Below are 25,311 nucleotides of genomic sequence, written 5' to 3'. Positions count from 1 at the left end.
AAACTCAATTGAAACTTATTCAGTCTTTTTTAAGTTTTGACACAAAGTAGGCAACAACTGGTTCGGGAGATTCGCTAGAAGATTACTTCTGGTAGGACAGGAAGAAATCCTGCTAAAGTCAGGAGGGGTGTGGGATTTTAAAAATGGAAAACTACATTTTTGCTGAGTGTTGTTATTGAAAATATGGAAAGATGTGGCATTTGAAACATGGAAGTCTGGCAATATCTGGTCTGAGAGGATACAGGGAAAGATCCCACAAAGGGTTAACAGCAGCTGCCAGGAGAGGATTGTAAAATGCAGATAGCCTTGGTCAAGCAGGCTTAGCAACAAGACAAACAGGATTTTGAATGAAGCCAAAAACAATGGCTCACAGCTTCATTGAAAGTAACTATCTTAGTTAGCAGCTGGAAAAAAGGATGAGGTTCAGTTGAATTTGGTGATAATTCTAGGTGTGAAAATTTGCTAAACCAGGTAAATTAAAGAAAACTGGAGACTATTAGTCTACGAGAAACACAATTCAAAGCCAAAATCAAAGTCAAAATTATGAGCTGAGGACACAATTGGTAAATAAAACTATAAAAATGACAGGTATTAAAATTCACACCTCTATTGAAACCAAAGCATATTGAACATCACAAAGGAAACAATGTAATCAGATCTATGAGGTGAAGTCATGTCAAAATGAATACTTAGTTGGATTAGAATGTTTAGATCAAAGATACTTTTTACAATCAAAGTGAAAAATGTTACTTTACAATAAAGTCATAAAAGCTAGATAACTGTTAGAAAAATATATAAACCCGAAGAAAGGGAACCAGAACCAGAACTCAGAGGGAGAGAGAGAGAGAAGCAGAGCATGAACAAGAGAAGCAAGCAGAGTCAGCTTACAGTCAGCTCGGCCATGGGAAAGAGACAGGGCAAAGCAGCCGAGCTAAAATAGCTAATACATCTAAGGAAGACTAGAATTTAAAGAGTAGGTAAATTCAGCTCAGAGACAGCCAGCAGAGCCAGCTCTCATAGCTCGGTACATGGGAAAGATAGGACACAGCAACCGAGCTCATCAGCGAATACATCTAAAGACCAGACTTTAAAGAAGATTGATTGTCAAGTTGGGCCTGAAGGTCCCTTCAACCAACCAGAAGGATCCAGAAGCAAGATCTTTTTACCTTCCTGTAAAGACAGTAATTGCAGCTTTTAAAAGAAAAAATATAATAAAATAACTTAATTTAACCTGAAATAGTGGTTATTCCAAAGTCTACTTTACTTACTTAGCAATGCGGGACCCAGGATCGATGCTACTAAGTGGTAAGTAGATGAAATCTTCGGTGAAGGTATGGGTTATACCAGGGGATAACTTGAAAACATAGTTTGACCTGAATAGCACCCACTGAAGCCTGTATCGGAGTGGGGGAGTGAGAATTCCTGTTAACCATTTAGAATATCAGCCCTTTTTGGTATAGGGGGACTTCTAAGAATAGTGGTGAGTTTTCAAAAACAGTGTGCTATGTATCATGGTGGCATAGTGTTTTACTGTGTGAATAAGGAACATTGGGTAAGATTTGTTCCGATATCGACAACAGCTTATGCAAGAAAAGTGGTATTGAACCTGCTGTCAGCAATGGTAGCTTTTTCCAGCATACAGTGCAGCACTAAGAAAAATGCAGGCACATGTTCCACAATTAACACTGGCAGGTGGTTTGATTTACCCCCTCAAAATCAATGAATGATGATCTGGCTGCCATTTCTAAAGGTCACCCCAGCACACAGCTAGCAAACCAGGCAACAATCTTCACTCAGGTGTAACTGACACCAAGCTGACATTGCCTTGGCACCATACTCTTACCCCACCCCATAAATGCTGCCCTAACCTCGGAGCTCCCCTGGAAGTACTGCTCACCGGGTGCACACTTTCTGAGACCAGTTGTGCTTCATGCTGTTCCAATAACAAGCCTCTGTGGGTGCATTATTTGATGTGAGTGCATGATTCTGATGTCTTGGTCTGATAATGTTATGTTAAAACGTTTTTACCATGCTCCTGGTATACATGTGATACATGTGATACATGTGATACATGGTCCACCATTGACTGGGGGTGGGAGGACCGAGGAGGGGGAGGGGGCACAATTGCTTCCTGCTTTTCTGTCGACGTGAAACAAGATTTTGGCCTCTCGTCACCAAACCCGGCGCGATCGGGAGTGGAAAATCCTGGCCATTGTTTCTGCAGTTAAGTGGATTAGTTGCCTGTGTTGATTTTAGTTTGTTACAGTAAGAGTCTGAAAATGTGAAACATGCTTATATTATTCTTTGCAAAGGTCACTGGGAAATTCATATCTCTTACGTTATCCGTCTCTCGAGGGATCGTAACAACAAATCGGAGGACAAAAACCTATATTGGGCAACAGTTCACCAAAGGTCTAAGTATAAACCACTCCAATCTTTCAATTTAATCTATGCCATATGCATAAGGATATCATAGCTGAAGGGCACTAGTCATTACAAACTTTCCAATGTAGAGTTCTCAGGAGCATATTTAAAATAGCGACTAAATCCAATGACTTGCAATTGCACAAAAAGCAACACGAAGAGCCTTGCACTAGTTCCTCTTCAAAATCAACAACTCATCTTCCCTTCACAAACATAATAGCCCATTGAAGCATTCAAGTCACTAACCTGCTTCTCCTTACTGAGGGATTCCTCCAGACTAAGGGCCATGTCTCTGTATTGTTCGACATTGCTTGCAGTAGTCTTGAGACGCTCTCTCAATTCACTCGCTTGTTCTTCAGCCTGCCGAAGCCGTGATTGGAGATCATCAACATCATCACTCATATTGGTTTTCCCTGGAAATAGAACAGAAGAGTACATGGCTACTTAAAATTGCACTGAACAATAATGTCACATCCATTAAGAGTTGATTTCTTCATGTGAATTAGTTCACCCTAAACTGGCACCCTAATTATTCTGAAAAAAAAAAAGGTGCTCCTCCAAAGTTCAGTCACAGATGAGATTATTTACCTGTGTTGGAGAGAGCTACAGGAAAATATCTGATTAAAATATCTTAAGAAAACTTTCCCAACTTATGGATTTTCCTACTTGTGTTTACTGAGAACATCTGGTTAAATACTGCATCAAAATCTTCTTTAGTTTGTCTCTTAAATGAAAAGCCTACAATATAAATAAAGCACCACAGAAAAGCATACCTAAATTAAGTATTGCATATGACCATATAACAGTTACTATGAAAAAAATGGCCTGCAAATTGGCAGAGGAAGTTCACTATTTTAAGTCCGCCAAAATTGAAACTGGTGAAATGAAAGACTTCCCTACAGAGCAGTTAGGGTTATGGGAGACAGAAATAGAAAAACTATCCAGATCAACATACGAGCCATAGGTTTTACCTTTAGAATCACTTCCTTTAGACTCTGCCAGTTTAGTTTCAACATTGTTAAGGTGTGCCTTCAAGGAGTTAATTTGTTTCTCTGCATTTTTCAAGAGTTCCTTTGTCTTCGTATGAAGATTAGATTCAGTTTCAAGCTGCTTCCTCAATTCCACAAGGTGAATCTTTTGCAAAGTTAAGAAAAAAAGTACAGTTGTATAAAGCAGTTGCAGAATTCATGAAGTATGTTAATTTTATATAATTGATATGTGGAGCGATGGCTTGTTCTTTACTAAACCTGTGCTATGCAAGCAGTGTACGATCAAAGCAGTCGCACCTCAAATCAGTACAGGCTTTACAGGACTTCCATTCGGACTCTCTTAACATAAAATGTGTGTCTTACCTACCAGTTTCAAATATGACCACATATTACATAGATACATAGAATATACAGTGCAGGAGGCCATTCTGACCAAGTCTGCACGGCCCTTGGAAAGAACACCCCACTTAAGTCCACGCCTCCATCCCATTCCCACAACCCAATAACGCTACCCAACCTTTTGGACACGAAGGAGCAATTTAGCATAGCCAATCCACCGAGCCTGCACATCTGTGGACTGTGGGAGGAAACCGGAGCACCTGGAGGAAACCCATGCAGACACGGGGAGAAATTGCAAACTCCACACAGTCACCCGAGGCAGGATTTGAACCCGGGACTCTGGAGCGGTGAGGCAGCAATGTTAACCACAGTGTCACCGTGCCGCCCATACAACTTAAAATATACCTGAACCATGCCCATATAACAGTTACGATTAAAGAAATGGCCTGCAAATTGGCAGAGGAAATTCACTATTTTAAGTCTGCCAAAATTGAAACAGCTAAAATGAAAGACCTCCCTGCAGAGCAGTTAGGGTTATGGGAGACAGAAACAGAAAAACTATCCAGATGAACATACAAGCCATAGGTTTTACCTTTAGAATCACTTCCTTTAGACTCTGCCAGTCACATATCCTACACATTACACACATCAATGGGTGAACTTTCATATACTTACATCATGGTTCCTGCCAAGCAAATGCCGCTGATCCACTTCATATTCAACTTTCTTTTTCATCTTCTCTATTTCACGTTCTTGTTTTTCAATCTGGCTGTTAAGACGTTGCTTGGTCTCAGTTTCCGCACGTTCCAGACTCAACTGCATATTCAAAGAATTATATATTAATACTTAAAATTCTTATCCTCTCAAAAGAACTGACACCAGCGGATATCGGAGAACTAAAACAGTCGCAAACCAACTCCAAGTCTGCACCACGAAAAATTATTTAATAATTTAAAGCTTGATGTTCATCCAACATGCCTTAGGGAAACTAACAAAGTTCTGAAGTGATGTTTGATTCTCAACTTTTTAAAATTATACAATGAATTTACCAAACAGAAACACACGGAAATACACAATATAGGCGCGTCAGAACCAATCGAGCTTTAGTTTAAGACCGCCACACCTTGAATCAAAACGAGGTAAATACAAACGTTTTTGCAGGACTTAACATAATGAAAAATTACTTGAGAAAGCAATAGAAAGGTGGACAACTTCTGGGCTTAGACAAATTATGGTTTAATGGTTGCTGAATAGAATTGAAAACAAGCTTCATAGGGGAGTACGGCTAATCAATACAGTATCGTATCCCCTGAAAAATATAAATAGAAGACTGAATACATTGGACACCTTTACTCCTGGGTTGGACACCAGCACAATGGTTGATCATCAGAAGAATCTACAATAACAGGAACCAGCCACTTCAGGAGAGTGCATGCTCAGAGTTAGTGTAATTGAAAAGAAGAACAAAATAAAAGTGTTAAAGTGTAATTGAGCTGGATATTTACTTTTGTTTTTAATTCATTTTTACAGGGCATCACCTGGTCAGACCAGCATTTATTGACAATTCCTAGTTGCCCTTCAGGTGGTGGCGAGTTGCCTTCTTGAACCGCTGCAGTCCTTGAGGTGTAGGTACACTCACAGTGTGTGCTGTTAGGGAGGGAGTTCCAAGATGTTGCCCAGAGGCGACAGTGAGGGAGCGGTGATATATTACCAAGTCAGGGTGATGAGTTACTTGGAGGGGAACCTCCTGGTGGTGGGGTTCCCAGGTATCTGCTGCTCTTGTCCTTCTCGGTGGTAGTGGGTTGGAAGGTGTTGTCTAAGAAAATTTGGTGAGTTACTGCAGTACATCTTGTAGATGGTACACATGGCTGTCACTGTTCGTCAGTGGTGGAAGGTTTGAATGTTTGTGGAAGGGGGAGCAATGAAGTGGGCTGCTTTGTCCTGGATGGTATTGAGCTTATTTAGTGTTGTTGGAGCTGCACTCATCCAGGCAAGTGGACAGGAGATGTGCCTTGTAGATGGTAGGCAGGCTTTTGGGGGGGGGGGGGGGGGGGGGGGGGGGCTCGGTCGATTGCTGCCTTGATGTCAAGGGCAGTCACTCTCACCTCACCTCTGGCATTCAGCTCTTTTGTCCATGTTTGAACCAAGGCTGTAATGAGGTCAGGAGTTGAGTGACCCTGATGCAGCCCAAACTGAGCGCCCGTGAGCAGATTATTGCTGAGTAAATGTTGCTTAATAGCACTGTTGATGACTCCTTCCATCACTTTGCTGATGGAGAGGGCGGTAATTTGCTGGGTTGGATTTGTTCTGTTTCTGAGTACAGGACACACCTGGGCAACTTTCCACATTGCCAGGTAGATGCCAATGTTATAGCTGTACTGGAACACCTGCTAGAAGCAAAGCAAGATACTGAGCATTCCGATACTAGGCTATAAGCAAAGCATTCTCCTCTATCTCCTCTATAAAGATTAATTTGCTGGAAGTAGAGTAACAAAGCAATTTTTGTGTTTTTAATTACCTTCTTCCAACCTGTTAAATCAATACTAACAGATGCCCCCAAGATATGAAAGGGATCAAAAATGGTTTTAAATCAAACCTTAAAATGGACTCAACTGAACCAGAAGATGGCTGCTACAGGTCATAGAGATTGCAAATATCCAGAAACTAGCCAAAGAGTAGCGGCAACAGTCATCAGTGTGGAATCTCACACCCCTCTACAGGAAGGCATTACAATAAACAAAATCAAGGAGCAGCAGACAATCAGTTTCTTTGGCCTGAACTACAAGGAAGGGAGAGCCATCAAGAGTTAAGAGCAACAAAAACAAAAGAGAGAGAAAATCTGGACAATTTCAGCAGGTCTGACAGCATCTGCGGAGAGAGAAGGGAATTAATGTTTCGAGTCTGGATGATTCTTTATCAAAGAGTTAAGAGCCACCATTTATCTCAAGGCAGACAATGGACTTGACCAGAGGTGCAGATCCAGCGGGTTAACCTGCAATGGTCTCATTAATAGGCCACATCATATGATTCAAGCTTGTTCTGGTCTTGGGGACACTTCTAATATCATTTTTGTGACTCTTAACCCTGTCTGTTGTTGTACATCCAACCTGCAAAATTCAATAGTAGGAGCCCAGGTTGACAAAGAAACCTGCAACAAGTGTTAGCCCCTCAAAGCCTGTTTAACTGGAAGCCTCTGATCATTGCCTGTCAAGCAGACAAGCTAGAAGTAGACCAAGCTAATTTTGCTGCATCGCCAACCATTAAGAAATCCTGCACCACTGTTTTCAGCGAGAAGGAACCCCACCCCACCCACGCCTTTGACTTTCTGGACTCTGGAAATCATGTGAAGTAATACCTATTTCAGTGGTGCTTTCATTGTGAAGTTATTCATAGTTGTAAAACTCTCCTTTTCTTATCCCTTTTCTGTATATTTGTGTGCATATGAAGTTGCAGTCAGCCCCCACCTCGGGATTGGATGCATGAATAAATTAAACTTCTGCTTGACTCAAAGAGAATTTGCTGCAAGTCATTTTAAATATTGGACTTCACCAACTGAACGTTTGGGGAAATACTCCACTGCCCATTTTTAAAACTATTAAAAACACCTTAGCTTGCAAATAGACTGCCAGAGGATAAAGGAGTTCAGTTTGCCTCTCTCTCCTATCTGCGCTTGTAATTACAGTTAAGTACAAAGGGCCAGAGTTCCAGTGAGTCTTAAACCTATAATCCTAGGTACAAAATAAACTAATACTGTCATGTGAGAGTACCTTTAAGAAATGGGTGTTTTTTATAGAATAGCTGTAGTGGGTGTACCTTAAAGAAATGGGTGTTTATTACTGCAGTGATGTCAGAGTGTGGGTGGAGCTGGGCTGTGTCAACTTTTGCTTTGGGCTTGTAGCTACAGGGTGAGCTTAGTTTCATTTTAGAGACGCTTCAGTCACAGCAAGATGTGTATGAATCTCTGCAAGCTTATGAATGTCCATTTGGTGATTTCAACGTGGTAACTGTTCTCAATAGTGAAGTTAAACCTGATGTATTTCTGTGCAAAAGGTTCTTTTTGACTTATGGATGTTGCAAGGAAAGATTAAGAGTTACTTATGGCGTACTGTATTCTTTGGGGGATTTATTGGTGTTGATAGTAGTTAAGACGTTTACTGTGGGTTTATAAAGATTTAACTGTTTTCATCAATAAATATCATTTTAAATTTAAAAGTACTGTGGATCTCTGGTGCATCACACCTGCAAGGTAAGACCGTGCGCTCCCCATAACCACAATCTATTAAATGTTGTGGGTCAGGTGAACTCCATTATACACTTTGGGGTTCTCTCAACCCTGGTCCATAACAAATTGGGGGCTCGAGGGGGATAAAAGTCTATCTATTGAATTGGCTTAGTAAACTTAAAGACAGTGAGGGTGAGCATTTTGCGGTTGGTTTTCAGGTGTGGTATTTCAGTTTAAGTAGGGAGTGTGTTGTGGACAATGGCACTTTCAGATGCTCTGAAGTTTTGGGGGCAGGACATGGTCACATGCAATACCTTACAGACAGAGACTAAAAGTAGGCTTTTCGAGTTGGCAAAAACATTGCAGTTAACATTACCTGACAAAATGCGAAAAGGGGAGATAATTATGGCGGTGGCTAAGCATTTAAAATTGCCTGAGTTACAGTTTGACTCATTGGAAATGGCAAAAATTCAGTTACAAATTAAACAAATGGAACAGGAGAAAGAATTAAAGCAGCCTGAATACGAAAGAGAGAAAGAGGAAAAAGAAAGAGAGAAAGAGATACAGAGGGGAAGAAAAAAAAAGAGCAAAGAAAGGAAAACAGAAAGAATAGCCCAAGCAGAAGAAAAAGAGAAAGGGAGATAAAGTTCAGGGAAAAAGAAAAAAAAGAGAGGGATAAAGAAAGGGAGAGAGAGAGGAAAAAGAAAGAGAGAGAAAAAGAGAGGAAAAACAAAGAGAGAAGAGTTTGAACTTCTGAAAATGGCCATGGAACATGACAGTTAAAATTGGCGGACGTAAAGGGAAATGTACAGTTGGAGGATAGTGATGAGGATAGTGAGAAAGAGCGTCACAGTCGAAGGCTTGGTGGGGATCTATTTAAATTTGTCCACGCAGTGCCAAGGTTTGATGAGAAGGAGGTAGAAGCCTTTTTCATTTCATTTCAGAAGGTAGCTAAACAAATGAAATGGCCACAGGACATGTGGGTGTTACTGATTCAAACAAAACTGGTAGGTAGGACTAGTGAAGTGTTTGCATCACTATCGGAGGAGTTATCTGGGACGTTATGAGGAGGTGAAAAAAATCTATCTTAGGTGCATATGAACTAGTGCCTGAAGCCTACAGACAAAGGTTTAGAAATTTAAGGAAAGTATTTGGTCAAACATACATGGAGTTTGAAAGCATCAAACAGAGTAATTTTGAAAGGTGGATAAGGGCTTTGAAAATAGACCAAACGTATGAAGCTCTCAGAGAAATTATACTTTTGGAGGAGTTTAAAAATTCAATTCTTGATGTAGTGAGAACTCATGTGGAAGAGCAGAGGATTAAAACTGCGAGGTTAGCAGCAGAAATGGCAGATGATTATGAATTAGTTCATAAATCAGAGCGTGGTTTCCGACATCAGTTTCAGCCTGTGAGGGATAGAAACTGGGGACATGAGAAATACTCAAGTGGTAAAAGTAAAGGTGATCTGATGGGAGAAAATGAGAGTGTACCTCAGATTAAAAAAGAAATCCAGGAGGGTGGAAAAGAAAAAGTTTCAAATGTTTTTACTGGAATAAACTAGGCCATGTAAAGCCACACTGTTGGTGGTTGAAGAAAAGAACTGGGAAGGCTGATGTGGTGAAACAGGATAAGACAGTGGGGTTTGTTAAAGTGGTAAAGGAAAGCCCAAGTGAAGCGAAGGAGGTGCAAAAGATTGTACAACCTGATCAAAAGGTGATTGGTAAGAAGGTGCCAGATCTCTTTCAAGAATTTACTTGTGTGGGTAAAGTTTACTCATGTGTATCAGGAGGAGCAGGTAAGGAAGTCACAATTTTAAGAGATACGAGAGCTAGTCAATCTTTAATGGTAAGAGATGAGGAGTTATGTAGTTTGGGAAGAATATTGCCAGAAAAGGTGATATGTGGAATTCAGGGTGAGAGGAGTAGCATTCCATTATATAAGGTAAGGTTGGAAAGTCCAGTGAAGAGTGGTGAAGTGGTAGTAGGAGTAATAGAGAAACTATCTTGTCCAGGAATACAGTTTATCTAGGGTAATGATATAGCTGGATCGCAGGTGGGAGTGATGCCTACTGTGGTTGATAAGCCAGTGGAAAATCAGACAACTGAAATGTTGAAGGACCAATATTCTGGGATTTTTCCGGATTGTACAATAACAAGGTCGCAAAGGCACAGGTTAAGACAAGAGGAAAAATCAAAGAGTGACGATAAAGTAGAAGTGCAATTATCATAAACGATTTTTGATCAGATGATTGAAAAAGAACAAGAACAGGTGGAGGATGAGGCGGATATTTTTAGTTCAGTAAAATTGGCGGAGTTACAACAGAAAGATATAGAAATAAAATGGATGTATCAGAAAGCATACACGGAAGAGGAATCTGAGTGTATACCGGAATGTTATTACCGTAAAAGTGATGCCTTGATGAGAAAATGGGAGACCTTTACATATGCAGGCGAATGAAAAGTGGGCAGAAGTTCATCCAAGTAGTATTGCCGGTAGGGTATAGAAAGGAGGTGTTGCGAGTTGCACATGAGGTACCAGTGGGAGGTCATTTGGGAATAAGGAAAACTCAAGCTAAAATCAAAAAACATTTTTATTGGCCTGTACTACATAAAGATGTAGTTAAATTGTATCAATCATGTCACATGTCAAGTGATAGGGAACCCTCAAGCAGTGATAAATACAGCATGCTTAATACCCATTCCAGCATTTGAGGAACCTACAAGGGTCTTAATTGATTGCGTAGGACCGCTTCCTAAAACGAAAAGTGGGAATCAATGTCTTTTGACGATAATGGATGTGCCTACTCGGTTTCCAGAGGCCATTCCAGCACGTAATATTCCAGCTAAAAAAATTGTGGAGGAGTTACTCAAATTCTTTACTAGATATGGACTACCCACAGAAATACAATCGGATCAAGGATCAAATTTTATCTCAAGGTTATTCAAAGGAGTTATGAATAGCTTAGGAATAAAACAATTTAAATCAACTGCGTACCATCCAGAATCGCAGGGAGCGTTAGAAAGGTGGCACCAGACATTAAAGACAATGTTATGGGCTTATTGTCAAGATTATTCAGAGAATTGGGATAAAGGAATTCTGTTCGTACTGTTTGCAATTAGGGTTGCACCTAATAGGTCAATCAAATTCAGTCCTTTTGAACTAATTTTTGGTCATGAGGTTAGAGGACCACTTAAGTTGATTTAGGAAAAATTGGTGAATGAGAAATCAGAACTTACATTATTGGATTGCGTGTCAAATGTTAGGGAACCATTAAATCGAGCAGGTGAATTGGCTACACAGCATTTAAAAGTTGCACAAAATGTGATGAAACGGGTAGCGGACAGGAAATCCAAAGTTTGTAGTTTTGCCAGTGGAGATAAAGTTTTAGTATTGTTACCAGTGGTAGGGGAGCCTTTAAAAGCTAGGTTTTGTGGACCGTATCAGATTGAAAGGAAATTAAGTGAGGTGAATTATGTGGCAAAAACACCAGATAGAAGGAAGACTCACCGAGTGTGTCATGTGAATATGCTTAAAAGGTACTTTGAAAGGGAAGGAGAGAAAAAGGAGGTTTTAATGATTCTAACTCAAAGTGACAAACCAAATCCAGATGACTCTGAATTTGACATATCTCAAATTAAATTGGAAAACGAGGATGTTCTTAAAAATTGGGATAAATTGTTGAGTTACCTTCCAGAGGAAAAACGGACCTTCCAGAGGAAAAACGGATTGACCTGAAAGAGTTATTGATAGCACATGGGCAAGTTTGTGGAGATAAGTTGGGAAGCACTAAAATGGCTATACATGATGCAGATGTGGGAAATGCTGTTCCAATTAAACAACATTCATATAGACATCACACTTTAAAATTGGCACAGGTTAACGAGGAGATTGAAAGTATGCTTGAAAATTGCATAATTGAAGTGGGTTGCAGCCAATGGAGCTCACCGATAGTGACAGTACCAAAACCGGACAGTACCCAACGCTTGTGTGTGGACTATAGAAAGGTTAATGCAGTTACAAGAATGGACTCTTATCCTATCCCACGTTTGGAGGATTGCATTGAGAAAGTGGGACAATCAGCTTTTATTTTCAAACTGGATTTACGGAAAGGTTCTGGCAGGTACCTTTATCTGATAGGGCGAAGAAGATTTAAGCTTTTGTGACTCCAGATGGTATATACCAATTTAAAGTTATGCCATTTGGCATGAAAAACACCCAAGCCACATTTCAACGGTTAACTAACAAAGTTGTTTCAGGATTACCCAATTGTGTGATATACATCGACGATCTGATAATTTTCAGTCAGACACGGAAAGAACATTTAAAATATCTTTTGGAGTTATTCGATCGAATTCAGGAGGTGGGTTTGGTGGGAAACCTAGCTAAAAGTGAATTTCAAAAAGCCCAAGCCACTTTCCTGGGCCATACAATGGGACAGGGTTGAATGGTCACACGGGATGTGAAAACTAAAATTATTGAGGAGTTTCCAATACACTCGACACAAAGGGAAATAATGCGATTTCTTGGCATGAGTGGATTTGATCAAACATTTGTGCAAATTGTTTGTAGCGTGGTTGCGCCACTGATGGACTTGCTGAAGAAACGTCAAAAATTTCAGTGGACAGGGGAGTTTCAACAGGCATTTGACTGCCTTAAAGCTGTGATAACCAATGCTCCTGTGTTGGAGAATTACTCCTGTGTTGTAGAATTACAAAGGACTCTGTGCTCAGATTGAACTAAAGTATCTGACTTTAAAGAGAAATGCCGAGGCTCGGAGAAACAGATGGATCGTGCAGAGACCTTCTTGTCCAAAGAGACTGTCCATCAAGAAGGATTAAATTGGAGGAAGAACAAAAATGGACTATGTTATTATTAAATGTTTGCGTGTTTTGTTTTGTTCAGAAAAAAATGTATATTCATTGTCCATATTTCTTAAAGGAAAGTTAAAAGGTGAAAAATGAAACCATCTTCAAGTTGATGGTTTTTTTTTCTTGGGGGGAGGTGTCAAGTACCTTTAAGAAATGGGTGTTTATTACTGCAGTGATGTCAGAGTGTGGGTGGAGCTGGGCTGTCTATCAGCTTTTACTTTCGCTTTGGGCTTGCAGCTACAGTGTGTTTAGTTTCGTTTTAGTTTTGGAGACGCTGCAGTCACAGCAAGATGTGTATGAATCTCTGCAAGCTTATGAATGTCTATTTGGTGATTTCAACGTGGTAACTGTTCTCAGTCGTGAAGTTAAACCTGATGTCTCTCGGTTCTTTTTGTCTTATGGATGTTGCAAGGAAAGATTATGAGTTACTTATAGCGCACTGTATTCTGTGAGGGATTTATTCGTGTTGATAATTGTTAAGATATTTACTGTGGGTTTATAAAGTGTAAACTGGTTTCCTTAATAAACATTGTTTTCATTTAAAAGTACTGTGGATCTTTGATGCATCACACCTGTAAGGTAAGACCGTGTGCTTCCCATAACCACAATCTATTAAAAGTTGTGGGTCAGGTGAACTCCATGATACACTTTGGGGTTCTCTAAACCCTGGCCAATACCATTAAGCACAATCTTGAGTTATCAGTTGTTCTCATGCAATTTGCAAGACAAAATCAACTACTAGTAGTCTTTGATAGAATTTAGACTTTTGGTCCAGTACAAGAGATTTAGCAAAGAATTACTCTAAAAGGATTGGACGCAAAAGGTGCGCTGGAAAATACAAGCGCTAAATGGTTGAATCACTGAACTACATCAAGTTAAAGTATCCATTTTCGTACCTCACCCAAGACCATGAATTTTGCCCACAATGCCAAGCTTCAGTAATTTCATTCCGCAAACATTGCTTTCAATTAGACTTCACACACACTAGGTTCTAGATTGAAAGGTTGTCTCTCATCAACAAGTTGCAGTCCTGCAATATGTACCTGAATAGACTGCAGATTTGTTAGCAGTAAGCTTTGGCCCCTGTGCTCAGCGAACTTTGAATCTCGCTCTTGAGTAAGACGTACTTCTACCATCTTCAACATATCTTTCTCTTTCCTCAAGTTTTCACCACGAGTCTGCAGGAAGGGGATTGGAGAAAGATACAAAAGAAAATTCAAAAACTTATCTGCTTTCCCGAATTGTCACAATGCCCAAATGATTCAAATTAAATTAATTAATACTTTCCATGGACAATATCAGCTGAAAACATTTGATAACGGAATTTTAAAAAATATAACGTAACCATTATGCAAGCAATCCTGGAAACAATAGTCCATTCATGGGCTATTACTTCCACTCAAAATTACTTGCCTGGCGATCCTATCCATTTTTAAATAAAGAGTATCCAATAAATTTTTTCCAATTAAGGAGCAATTTTAGCATGGCCAATCCACCTATCCTGCACATCTTTGGGTCGTGGGGGTGAAACCCACGCAAACACGTGGAGAATGTGCAAACTCCACAAAGACAGTGATCCAGGGCCGGAATTGAACCTAGGACCTCAGCGTCGTGAGGCATCAGTGTGCTGCCCTCTGACGATCCTATGTTAGTCAACTTTGCAACTCAGGCAACTGTGTAGTGCAGCAGTTTACGAGGCCTACCTATAGTCGAGGGCAACTCGGTCAAAGTAAGCTAAGCCCCCTTTTTCACAGCACTAGGCCGTTGTCAATTAAAGGAGAAGCTAAGTAAGTTAGTACAGGGTGGGTTAGTACAGTAGTTGCCCAGAATCTACAAGTAGTTTTAATTTTAACTTTTGCGGAGTAACTATTTACAATCCTATTTTTGGATGGATTCCAGTGCAGATAATTTCCCAAAGAAGGCTTGAACTTGCCAGCAACTGTGCAGTCTTTACCTGGGGCAACATCTGGGCAGGGGTTCCCCAGCACATCATCGGGATACCCCTCCTACCCCCCAGATATACCATCCTGGTGCTCAGAAGTTTCTTGTCCAATATCCTTTGAAGTAAACAGCAATATTGTGGAATTTCTTCAGTTTTCAAATAAAATGCACCCTGCACACACCAGAATCCATGAAATACTTCACTATGGAAAATTATAGGCATAAACAGCTCGATCACTCATGTAAAAAGAATATTGGATCCAATTATTGAACAGTTGGAGATAGGCTACAAGCCCAGATGTTTTCAGTTTTTCAAATCCAGAAAACAAATGGAGCGCTCATTAAAATAATAAAATTCTCACCTCCTCTAGAGCCAATTTTTCATTTGATGCCCGTAAATCTTGAGTCATGTTGCTAATGATGTGTTCCTGTTTCTGAACAGTCGTAGTGAGCTTCTGACACCTATCGCGCAGTGATGCGATCTCACGCCGGAATCCATCGACATTGTTCTGCAACATCTCATACCTAAATTTTAAAGAGAGATTCTTAAGATGTCCCATTGAAAAACTGCCTGTCAAACAGTAAGTGACACTAGTGCTGGAAAACAAACTTGCACTCTGAACCATGGCAGTTATAGCATGGATCAGAACAAGATAATGTGATCTTGACAACATCTGTGCAGATGCTGACAATCTCCAAAACTATCAACACATTTTCCTTTGATCGAATGTGTGACCTTGCAGCAAGAGCCTTTCATTGCAAAAACAGGAATGTTTTCCATCTGGTTTTGGCCGATTTGTAGTAACCACTGTGGCTTCACAGCTAGTCAAAGAAAATTAACCTCAAATTCAGTCTGCAGATCCCCAGTATCATGACTAAAAATGAGTTCTGGACCTCAACTGTGCACAACACATTGTGGGGCAATCCAACATGGTAAAGAAGAAAACTTTAGATTCATAATTAGAAATATGAAATATGAAACAGTAGGAAATAAGTTTATCAAATTTAAGTTTGTCACCGATGTAAGATCCATTGTCAGTTATAATGGATTACAAATCAAGAATATTACAAAAGACAGGATACGTCCATCACAATATTTGACTTATTTGGTTAATATAGTGGAATACTATGATAATAATAATAATAATCTTTATTATTGTCACAAGTAGGCTAAGACTGCAGTGAAGTCACCGTGAAAATCCCCTAGTGCCTGTTCAGGTACAGTGAGGAAGAGGTCCGAATGTCCAATTCACCTAACAAGCACGTCTTTCAGGACTCGTGGGAGAAAACCACAGCACCCGGAGAAAACCCACGCAGACACGGGGAGGACGTCAGCCTCCACACTGACAGTGACCCTGAATCGAACCTGGGACCCTGGTGCTGTGAAGCTACAGTGCTAACCACCATGCTACTGTTCCAACCTTTGATCACCTCATACAGCTTTTATATATCCCACTAGATCTAAACTTGTCCAACTAGAGGCCTGACTCTCCAAACATACCGTTTAGAAGCAAATTCCAACTGCGTAGACAGTTTTGTGCTCTGTGTTCGCAGCTGTGTCAGTTGATCTTGAAGTTTCTCATTCTGTTCATTTAACATTTTGTCATTCTCCGCCTTTTCTGCCTTGTAACTTTCAAAGTGTAACTGGAGCTGAAATGAAGTACTTTTGTAAGTATGGTACATCTTAAAATTTTACCACTCGCTAGATTAAAAGAATGGTCTAATTTAGTTTACGCAATGAATAGGTTTACATTTGTTACTTTTCATAAATTCCTCTCCATGAATTAGTATTTGGACGTAGTACTGCTGTTACGATTGGGAGATGTTAGGAAATTGGATTTAAGATGCAGTGGCCAATCAAGGGGTTAACAGAAGAGGGTAAAACTGCTGGCAGAGTCAGAGGTGTACTCCCATACCTGGCCAGAGTCACATTGTCCCAATCAGACTTAAACTCGTTACTGGGAATAAACAGGATACCCCTGTTCACTCAAGATCCATTGTCCTCCGGGAAACACGTATTCATAGCATGGCCCAATTGTTCTGTGTAAACGGGAGTGGGCAATCAAAAATCCATATCGTGATGATCAGTTCAAGTCTGACATACTTGGTCAGAAACATCTTTTGAGGGCTAGGCGGAACTAAAAAAAAAATAAAGAATTCTGTTTGAACAGTTGGGGGCAGAAAGATTTTGGAAGGCTACTGTTATAACCTGCCTACTTACCATTGGCTGGGGACTAATGACAATCCCACAATCCTGTGGGAGTATGAGCTTCCCCAATGAGGGGGGGGGGGGGGGGGAGAAACATTCGTAAACTCCTAGTATAATTAAAGCTGGCCAGTTTAGGAACCAGCAGGAAGTAGTGTGCAGCAAGGGAAGTTGCTGCTGCTGTTATATATATATGTTATTGTAAATAAATGTTATTACTTTGTATCCTTAAAACTCGTGCTGGATTCTTCGTGGCCCTCACAAAACTGGCGCCGAAGGTTAAAGTGAATAGCTGTCTACACTGCTGAAGCCACCTCTCTGGATTTTTGTTGGATACAGGTAGGAAGTTGTTTTCTATTATACCATGCCTCTGTACGGATGTTTGGATGTTTTTCATGCTGCGCTGGAAAGCTGGAACCAGTACACACAACGGATGCGTTACTATTTCCGGGCAAACAATATCACCAAAAACGAGCGCCAGGTGGTCATATTGCTCACCGCCTGCGGCCCGCATACGATTGGGGTGATTAGGAGCCTTACGTACCCAGCTGCGCCGGACACCAAAACGTTTGATGAACTTATGAATATAGTGGGGCAACCTTTTAACCCAACCCCGTCCACAATAGTCCAGCGTTACCGGTTTAATACTGCTGAGAGGACCCCTGGAGAATCCCTTGCCGATTTTCTATCCAGGTTACGCAGGATTGCGGAGTACTGTGACTATGGTGAGACCTTGTCAGAAATGTTACGCGACCGTTTGGTTTGCGGTATTAACAATGCGGCCACCCAGAGAAAGTTGTTAGCTGAGCCAACATTGACTTTTCAACAGGCCATTCAAATAGTATTGTCCCGAGAGAGCGCAGAACGAGGAGTGCAGGAGCTACAGGAAATGGAAGTGCATGCCTTGGGGCGCAACCCCTTCCGTCCGAAAACGTCCCCCCGCACTCCTGCGGTACCTTGGGCGAAGCAACGTCCGGACCGACGCCAGTGGCCGTCGGACATTCCTCCCCGAAGGGAGCCTTCTCCAGAACCAATGGATGAGGAGCCATGTCGTGTCAGACTTGTAGGCGCCGACCCCGTCGTGGACGGCGGTCCTGGGGGCGCCAGAGGCGCCGTCGGTCCGACCGAAACAGGGACCAGCCCAGGGACCGTAACTGGGACCTGCCCAGAGGCCGTACCTTCCATGTGGATGAACTTGCGGCGACTACTCCTGAGGACGTGGAGACGGAGGACGACTGCCTGCAGTTGCATTGTGTGGCAGCTCCCCGTGTGGCCCCCATTAAGGTGACAGTACGGGTCAATGGCCACCCGCTTGAGATGGAGTTGGACACTGGCACAGCGGTCTCCGTGATCGCCCAGAGGACATTCGACCGCATCAAGCAGGGTATACAGACCCTTACATTAACCGACTCACAGGCCAGGTTGGCCACCTACACGGGGGAAACCACTGGACATTGCAGGAACTACAATGACCCCTGTTGTTTATGGACGCCAGGAGGGGCGTTTCCCACTTATCATGGTGCGTGGCCATGGGCCCAGCCTGTTGGGTCGGGACTGGTTGCGTCATTTGTGGTTGCAATGGCAGCACATCCTCCAGACAGTTTCTGAAGGGTTGACTGAGGTGCCAGGACGATACCCAGATGTATTCCAGACTGGTTTGGGGTAAATAAAAGGGGCCGTAGCCCGTATCCAAGTCGAACCAAGAGCCACGCCGCGCTATTTCCGGGCGCGCCCGGTGCCTTACGCCTTGCTCGAGAAGGTAGAAGGGGAGCTCACTCGTTTGGAGAGTTTGGGTATTATCAGGCCCATCCGTTTTGCTGACTGGGCAGCACCAATTGTACCTGTAATGAAGCCAGATGCCACAGTTCACTTGTGTGGCGACTATAAACTTAGTGAATACGGCTTCCCGACTCGACCGATATCCAATGCCTCGCATAGGAGGATCTCTACGCGAAGCTTGCAGGTGGACTCTCGTTCACAAAATTAGATACGAGTCACGCCTACCTGCAGTTGGAGCTGGACCCTGCCTCCCGACCATATGTAACGATTAATACACACCGGGGCCTGTATGAATATACACGGTTGCCCTTTGGAGTATCCTCTGCCTGCGCAATTTTTCAACGTGTTATGGAGGGCATTTTGAGAGGTTTACCACATGTTGCTGTCTACCTAGATGACGTTTTGATTACAGGGACGTCGGAGCAAGAACATTTGGAAAATCTGGAGACTGTCCTTAAGACGCTTTTCAGAGGCTGGTGTCCGTTTACGTCGTACAAAGTGCGTATTTCAGGCAAAGGAAGTAGTCTACCTAGGTTATCGGGTGGACCGCGAAGGTCTGCACCCCGTCGCAGAGAAGGTGCGTGCAATTCAACAGGCCCCCGCCCCGACTGACACTTCACATCTTCGTTCTTTTCTCGGTCTCGTAAACTATTACGGGAAGTTCCTCCCCAATCTGGCAACTACGCTAGCCCCTTTGCACCTTCTGCCAAAGAAAAATCACACCTGGGTTTGGGGTCAGCCGCAAGAAACCGCATTCCGGCGGGTAAAGCAACAATTGTCGTCGTCTGGGTTACTAACCCATTATGATCCTGGAAAGCCTTTGCTCGTCACATGTGATGCATCCCCGTATGGTATTGCGGCCGTCCTGTCCCACAAGATGGAGAACGGGGCCGAGCGACCGATAGCTTTTGCCTCCCGCACATTGACTGCAGCGGAGAAGAAGTACGCGCAGATCGAGGAGGGGGGCCTGGCAGTGGTTTTTGCGGTGAAACGCTTCCACCAGTACGTGTATGGCCGCCATTTCACTATCGTGACTGATCATAAGCCTCTGCTGGGACTTTTCAGAGAGGATAAGCCAATACCGCCCATTGCTTCTGCACGGATCCAGCGCTGGGCTTTGTTGCTTGCTGCATACGGGTATTCTCTGGAGCACAAACCAGGTACGCAGATAGCAAATGCAGACGCACTGAGCCGATTGCCTTTATCGACCGGCCCCATGTCGACCCCCACGACCGGTGAGGTGGTTGCAACCCTAAATTTTATGGACACCTTGCCTGTCACGGCATCACAGATCTGTGAGTGGACCCAGACGGAGCCAGTCCTGTCAAAGGTTCAGCACATAGTCCTGTATGGTGGGCAGCATAGACAGCTCCCAGGCGAGTTGCGGGCATTTTCCTCCAAGCTGTCAGAATTCAGCGTGGAAGACGGCATCCTCTTGTGGGGGACGCGTGTGATTGTCCCGGAAAAAGGCCAGGAGCTGATACTATCAGACTTGCACAATGGGCATCCAGGCATGACCAAAATGAAAATGTTGGCCCGGAGTTAAGTCTGGTGGCCAGGCCTCGACACCGACATTGAGATGGTGGCCCAAAACTGCTCCATTTGCCAGGAGCATCAGAAGCTTCCGCCAGCCGCGCCCCTACATCACTGGGAACGGCCAGGGCGGCCTTGGGCACGCTTGCATGCAGATTTCACAGGCCCTTTTCAAGGATCCATGTTCCTTCTATTAATTGACGCCCAGTCTAAATGGCTAGAGGTGCATAAGATGCAGGGGACAACGTCCTGCGCAACAATTGAAAAGATGCGTCTGAACTTCCGGTGACGGCGGGCGGGAGGCGGCCGCACAATGGAGAGCTCCCGCGCGGGGACGGTATTTTCGGGGCTTTAAGCCCGGTCCCACGGAGGCGGCAGAAGCAGGGAGAAGGCACGAAGGAGGAGACACAGAAGACACAGGAGGGAAAAAAACCCAAAGAAAAATGTCGAGGGTGAGCAAAAAAAACTGCCGAACAAAAACCAGCTGGAGGTCCGTCGGGGAGTGGAAAGGTCACTGGGGTCACCAGGAAAAATGGAGGCTGGAGCACCAGGGAAGGCTGCACTGCTTACGGCTGAAGAAATAACCAAGGTGATGGCTGCGGAATTTGAAAAGCAGTTGGCGCAGATTGCGAAATGCATGGAGACGGCGAGGAAGGAGAGGAGGGAGATTTTGAGTGTGCTGGTGGAAGAGGCGGTTTCCCCGGTGAGGACGGAGGTGGCAAGCACAGTGGCGGAGGTGCGAGAGCAAGGGGAGGCGCTGAAGGAAGTGAAGGAGACGTTATTGCAGCACGGTGATCAACTTGCCTCGATGGGGAAAGAGATGCGGAAGGTGATGGATACTAACAAGGATCTGCGAGGAAAAATGCAAGACCTGGAAAATAGATCCAGGCGACAGAATTTGAGGATTGTGGGGCTGCCCGAAGGAGTTGAAGGACCGAAGCCGACTGAGTATTTTGCCGCGATGCTGGCAAAACTATTGGGGGAGAGGGAGGATCCCTCCTGATATGAACTGGATCGGGCTCATCGGTCGTGGAGGCCTGTACCAAAGGCGAGTGAGCCGCCAAGGGCAGTGACTCTGTGCTTCCGTAGGTACAGGGTGACGGAGAAGGTCCTGAGCTGGGCCAGGCAGAAGGGGTGGTGCAGTGGGCTGGAGCTGGTATACGTGTATACCAGGACTTTACAGTGGAGCTGGCAAGGAGGCGGGCTGCCTTCAACCGGGTGAAGAGGGCACTGCACATTAGCAAGGTGCGGTGCGGCATTGTATATCCAGCGAAGCTGAGGGTGACTTACACGCTCAGGGACTTTTATTTTGGAACGGCGGAAGCAGCGGAGGAGTTTGCGAAAGCAGAAGGACTGTGGCAGAACTGACAAATTGAGGAATGGCCATGTGCCGATGTAACCTCATGACTGTATTTTCTTCTTTTTTGTATCACTGCGCGCGGGTGTAGAGATTAAAGGAGCAATGTGGTATATATTTGGACAAGGGAAGGGACGGGTCTTTCACTCGAAATGAGAGTTCTTTGGGGTGTAGGTGGATATGCGGGGTTTGTGCGCTAAAAGGGGATCTTTGGGCTTTCCTGGGGCCAGGCAAGTGGGAAAGGGACCTGGGCGGGGTCCTCCACGCTGGCCGGTGTGTGTCGGCCAGTGAACGGGGGGTGAGGTGGGGGGAGGGGCTGCGGCCATCGGAGCCTGGCAGAACAGGGTCCGAGTGGTCTAGCCGGGGTGGAAAGTTGGGGGGGGGGGAAGGAACCAAGGTTGGGGGGAGGAGTGTTACAAGAGGCAGTGGACGGGAGGAGCTGGAGACCTGGGGTGGGGGCTGTGTAAGATTAAGGGTGACTACGGGTAATCCCGGATTCCTTTTTGTCATTTGTTTATGTAAACATGCAGGTTGAGGTTTGGGGGTTGGTGGGTAGATGGGATCGTTGTTATTATGGGGACCTGACATATCTTGCTGATTATTGTTTATTGTTGATGGATGTAAATGTGGGAGAAAATGTGAAAATGGAGGAGAATTTTTTTTTAAAAAATTATTTTTTTTTTTTTTAAAAAGAAAAGATGCGTCTGTCGTTTAGTACGCATGGCCTCCCCGAGGTGCTGGTCACGGATAACGGCACTCCATTCACGAGTGAGGAGTTTGCGAGGTTCATAAAGATGACGGGCATACGCCATATCCGCACTGCCCCTTACCATCCGGCTTCAAATGGGTTGGCAGAGCGCGCAGTGCAGACATTCAAAAGAGGCCTAAAGAAGCAGTTTTCCGGATCAATGGACACGAGACTGGCTCGCTTTTTGTTTACGTATAGGACCATCCCCCATGCGGTGACTGGGGTATCTCCCGCAGAACTCCTAATAGGCCGGAGACTTCGCACCCGCCTTAGTATGGTTTTCCCGGACATTGGCGCAAAAGTACGCCGCACACAAGAACGGCAGGGACAGGGATTTTCTCGGCATCGGCCGATTCGGCAGTTTGCGCCCGGTGACCCAGTGTTCGTTCGGAATTTTGCTGGTGGTGCCCAGTGGGTTCCTGGTGTAATCTTTCGCCAAACGGGCCCTATATCTTACCAAGTGCAAGTCCAGGGTCATCTCCAGCGCAAACATGTAGACCACGTTCGGTCCAGAAGACTATCCCCTCAAAAGATTCCCCGCCCCCGGAGCTCATTTCTACAGCCGCAGAGACCAGAGACAAGGGAAGGTAGTCTTCACAATCTTCCACTGGTGCCTCACTCGAAGCCTGCGCAGGTCGTTACAGAACCTAATGGAGATAGAGACGCTGACATGACGGAGGCAGCAGACTCTGACTCCGAGATGGAGACACAGGATGCATCAGAGGGGGAATCCTCGGGTCCACGGGCCGTGGATGTACAACCGTTGCGCCGTTCATCACGGAAGCGCCGGTCTCAGTCTCATTACACGCCGCCTGATCCAGCGCCGCGGCAAAACGAGTCCGACGCCCTCCTTCGCCAGGGTCTTCGGTGGATTCCTTGGACTTTTTTTTTTGGGGGGGAAATGTTATAACCTGCCTACTTACCATTGGCTGGGGACTAATGACAATCCCACAATCCTGTGGGAGTATGAGCTTCCCCAATGGGGGGGGGGGAGAAACCATTAGTAAACTCCTAGTATAAATAAAGCTGGCCAGTTCAGGAACCAGCAGGAAGGAGTATGTAGCAAGGGAAGTTACTACTACTGTTATGTATATATATATATTATAGGAAATAAATGTTATTACTTTGTATCCTTAAAACTCGTGCTGGATTCTTCGTGGCCCTCACAAAAGCTACCTAAAGAGGTCATGAAAAGCTATCAGATACAGGCTTTTGGAAAGGGGTCTGAAGAAGCTACAGTGACAGCAGGAATATGTTCTATAAATGCAAGTATCATTTTTGCCTGCCTGCATAAGTGGAGTTGAGAGCTCTATGTTAATTTTACATGCTGTTGAATGGAAAATCATGTGTTAGAATTAAAAGCTACTTGTAAGCTGTTCTTGTTCGGTATGAATCTTAAATATTGTTTTGCTTTTGTTTCAATAAAGTTTTATTTGTAAACATAACCAAGCCCTATTTCTTATGTAATTACTCTTGGAGCTAATCGATCTTTCCACAATCTAAAAAATGTTTTTTAACGTTGTGGTTCTGGTCCAGTATCTTAGCACTGTTGAGACCTGACCAGGCATCAATAACACTACGTCTATTTAAAATCCTACCTTTCAGCAGCCAGGTTGCTATCAGACTCCTTATGAAAGAATTTCAAATCAATCATGAGCAATATTTTGCCAGCTGTCCAGGTAACATGTTTATCATTTGCCAGACAACCTGGCACAGAAGAAGCCTTCACACATTGATTAACAAAGAAAGAACAATACAGCACAGGAACAGGCCCTTTGGTCCCCCAAGGCTGCGCAAATCGCGTGTCTACCAAGTCTGTTCATGTGCCTATCTAGATTAGTCTTAAAGGTCGCTAACGCATCTGCCTCAACCACCTCACTTGGCAGTGTATTCCAGGCCACCACCACCCTGTGTAAAAATTTCCCCTGCACATCTCCATTGAACCTATCCCTCTCATCTTGAACGTGTGCCCCTTGTAATTGTCATTTCCTCCCTGGGAAAAAGCCTCCAACTGTTCACCCTACCTATACACTTAATTTTATAAACTTCCATCAAGTCACCCCTCAGCCCTCATCACGGTAGGGAGAACAATCTCAGTTTATTCAATCTCTCCTCATAGCTAATGTCATAATATACACCAGTATATCATGGTGCAGACACACACTGATGGACACACAGTGGGACCAATCAACACCGCAGCCAATCACCAGTGAGAGCACACGCATTATAAAGACAGGGGGCATCAGAGTTCCCGCTCATTCGAGTTGCAGCTAGCCAGGAGGACAGAGCGCACAGCCTGCAACACAGACATTCACCATGTGCTGAGTGCATCGACTGGTTAGGACAAGGCAAAGGTCTTTAGTTAAATTAGTTAAAGTATCGTATTAACCCACAGTCTAAGTAAGTTTAAACAGTTAATGATTTAATAAAATAGTGTTGCACTATTTCAAGTGTTAGTGACCTGTATGTGATCCAGAACACCCAACACATCAGCTAATACGCTCCATACCAGATAACCATCCTGGTAAACCATTTCTGTACTCTCGCCAAAGCCTCCACGTCCTTCTGGTAGTGTGGTGACCAGAATTTGACAGTATTCCAAATGTGGCCTGACCAACATTCTATATAACTATAACATAATTTGCGAGCTTTTATACTCAATACCCCGTTCGACGAAAGCAAGCATACCATATGCTTTCTTTACCACCATTTCCATCTGTGCTGCCACTTTTAAGGATCTGTGGACCTGCACACCCAGATCTCTGGTGTGTCTATGCTCCTGATGGTTCTGCCATTTATTTTTAGCTTCCACCTGAATTGGATCTACCAAAATGCATCACCTCGCATTTGTCCAGGTCAACTTCCATCTGCCATTTCTCCGTCAATTTTGCAGCCTATCTAT

At 43.7% G+C, this 25,311-nt stretch overlaps 1 protein-coding gene and 1 long non-coding RNA gene across 2 annotated transcripts in view; one reads left to right on the top strand and one right to left on the bottom strand.

Moving 5' to 3' along the window:
* tprb (translocated promoter region b, nuclear basket protein) overlaps nucleotides 1-25,311 on the bottom strand; it is a 243,904-nt gene that overhangs the window by 144,989 nt on the left and 73,604 nt on the right. The window contains exons 17-22 of the mRNA XM_072511248.1: nucleotides 16,288-16,436; nucleotides 15,149-15,311; nucleotides 13,889-14,023; nucleotides 4,428-4,568; nucleotides 3,396-3,558; nucleotides 2,671-2,837 (exon numbers count right to left, since the gene is read on the bottom strand). Of these exons, the coding sequence (XP_072367349.1) occupies nucleotides 2,671-2,837; nucleotides 3,396-3,558; nucleotides 4,428-4,568; nucleotides 13,889-14,023; nucleotides 15,149-15,311; nucleotides 16,288-16,436 (918 nt within the window). The remainder of the gene's footprint in view (nucleotides 1-2,670; nucleotides 2,838-3,395; nucleotides 3,559-4,427; nucleotides 4,569-13,888; nucleotides 14,024-15,148; nucleotides 15,312-16,287; nucleotides 16,437-25,311) is intronic.
* On the top strand, nucleotides 873-6,367 carry LOC140426450 (uncharacterized). Its single transcript, XR_011948204.1, has 3 exons — nucleotides 873-1,305; nucleotides 2,313-2,412; nucleotides 6,303-6,367. It is a non-coding gene; the product is annotated as an uncharacterized lncRNA (long non-coding RNA).

The sequence above is a fragment of the Scyliorhinus torazame genome, chromosome 7, assembly GCF_047496885.1.
Source record: "Scyliorhinus torazame isolate Kashiwa2021f chromosome 7, sScyTor2.1, whole genome shotgun sequence".
Taxonomy (NCBI): Eukaryota; Metazoa; Chordata; class Chondrichthyes; order Carcharhiniformes; family Scyliorhinidae; genus Scyliorhinus; species Scyliorhinus torazame.
The sequence above is the reverse complement of the archived record's forward strand: the minus strand, read 5'-3'. Positions and strand labels throughout refer to the sequence as shown.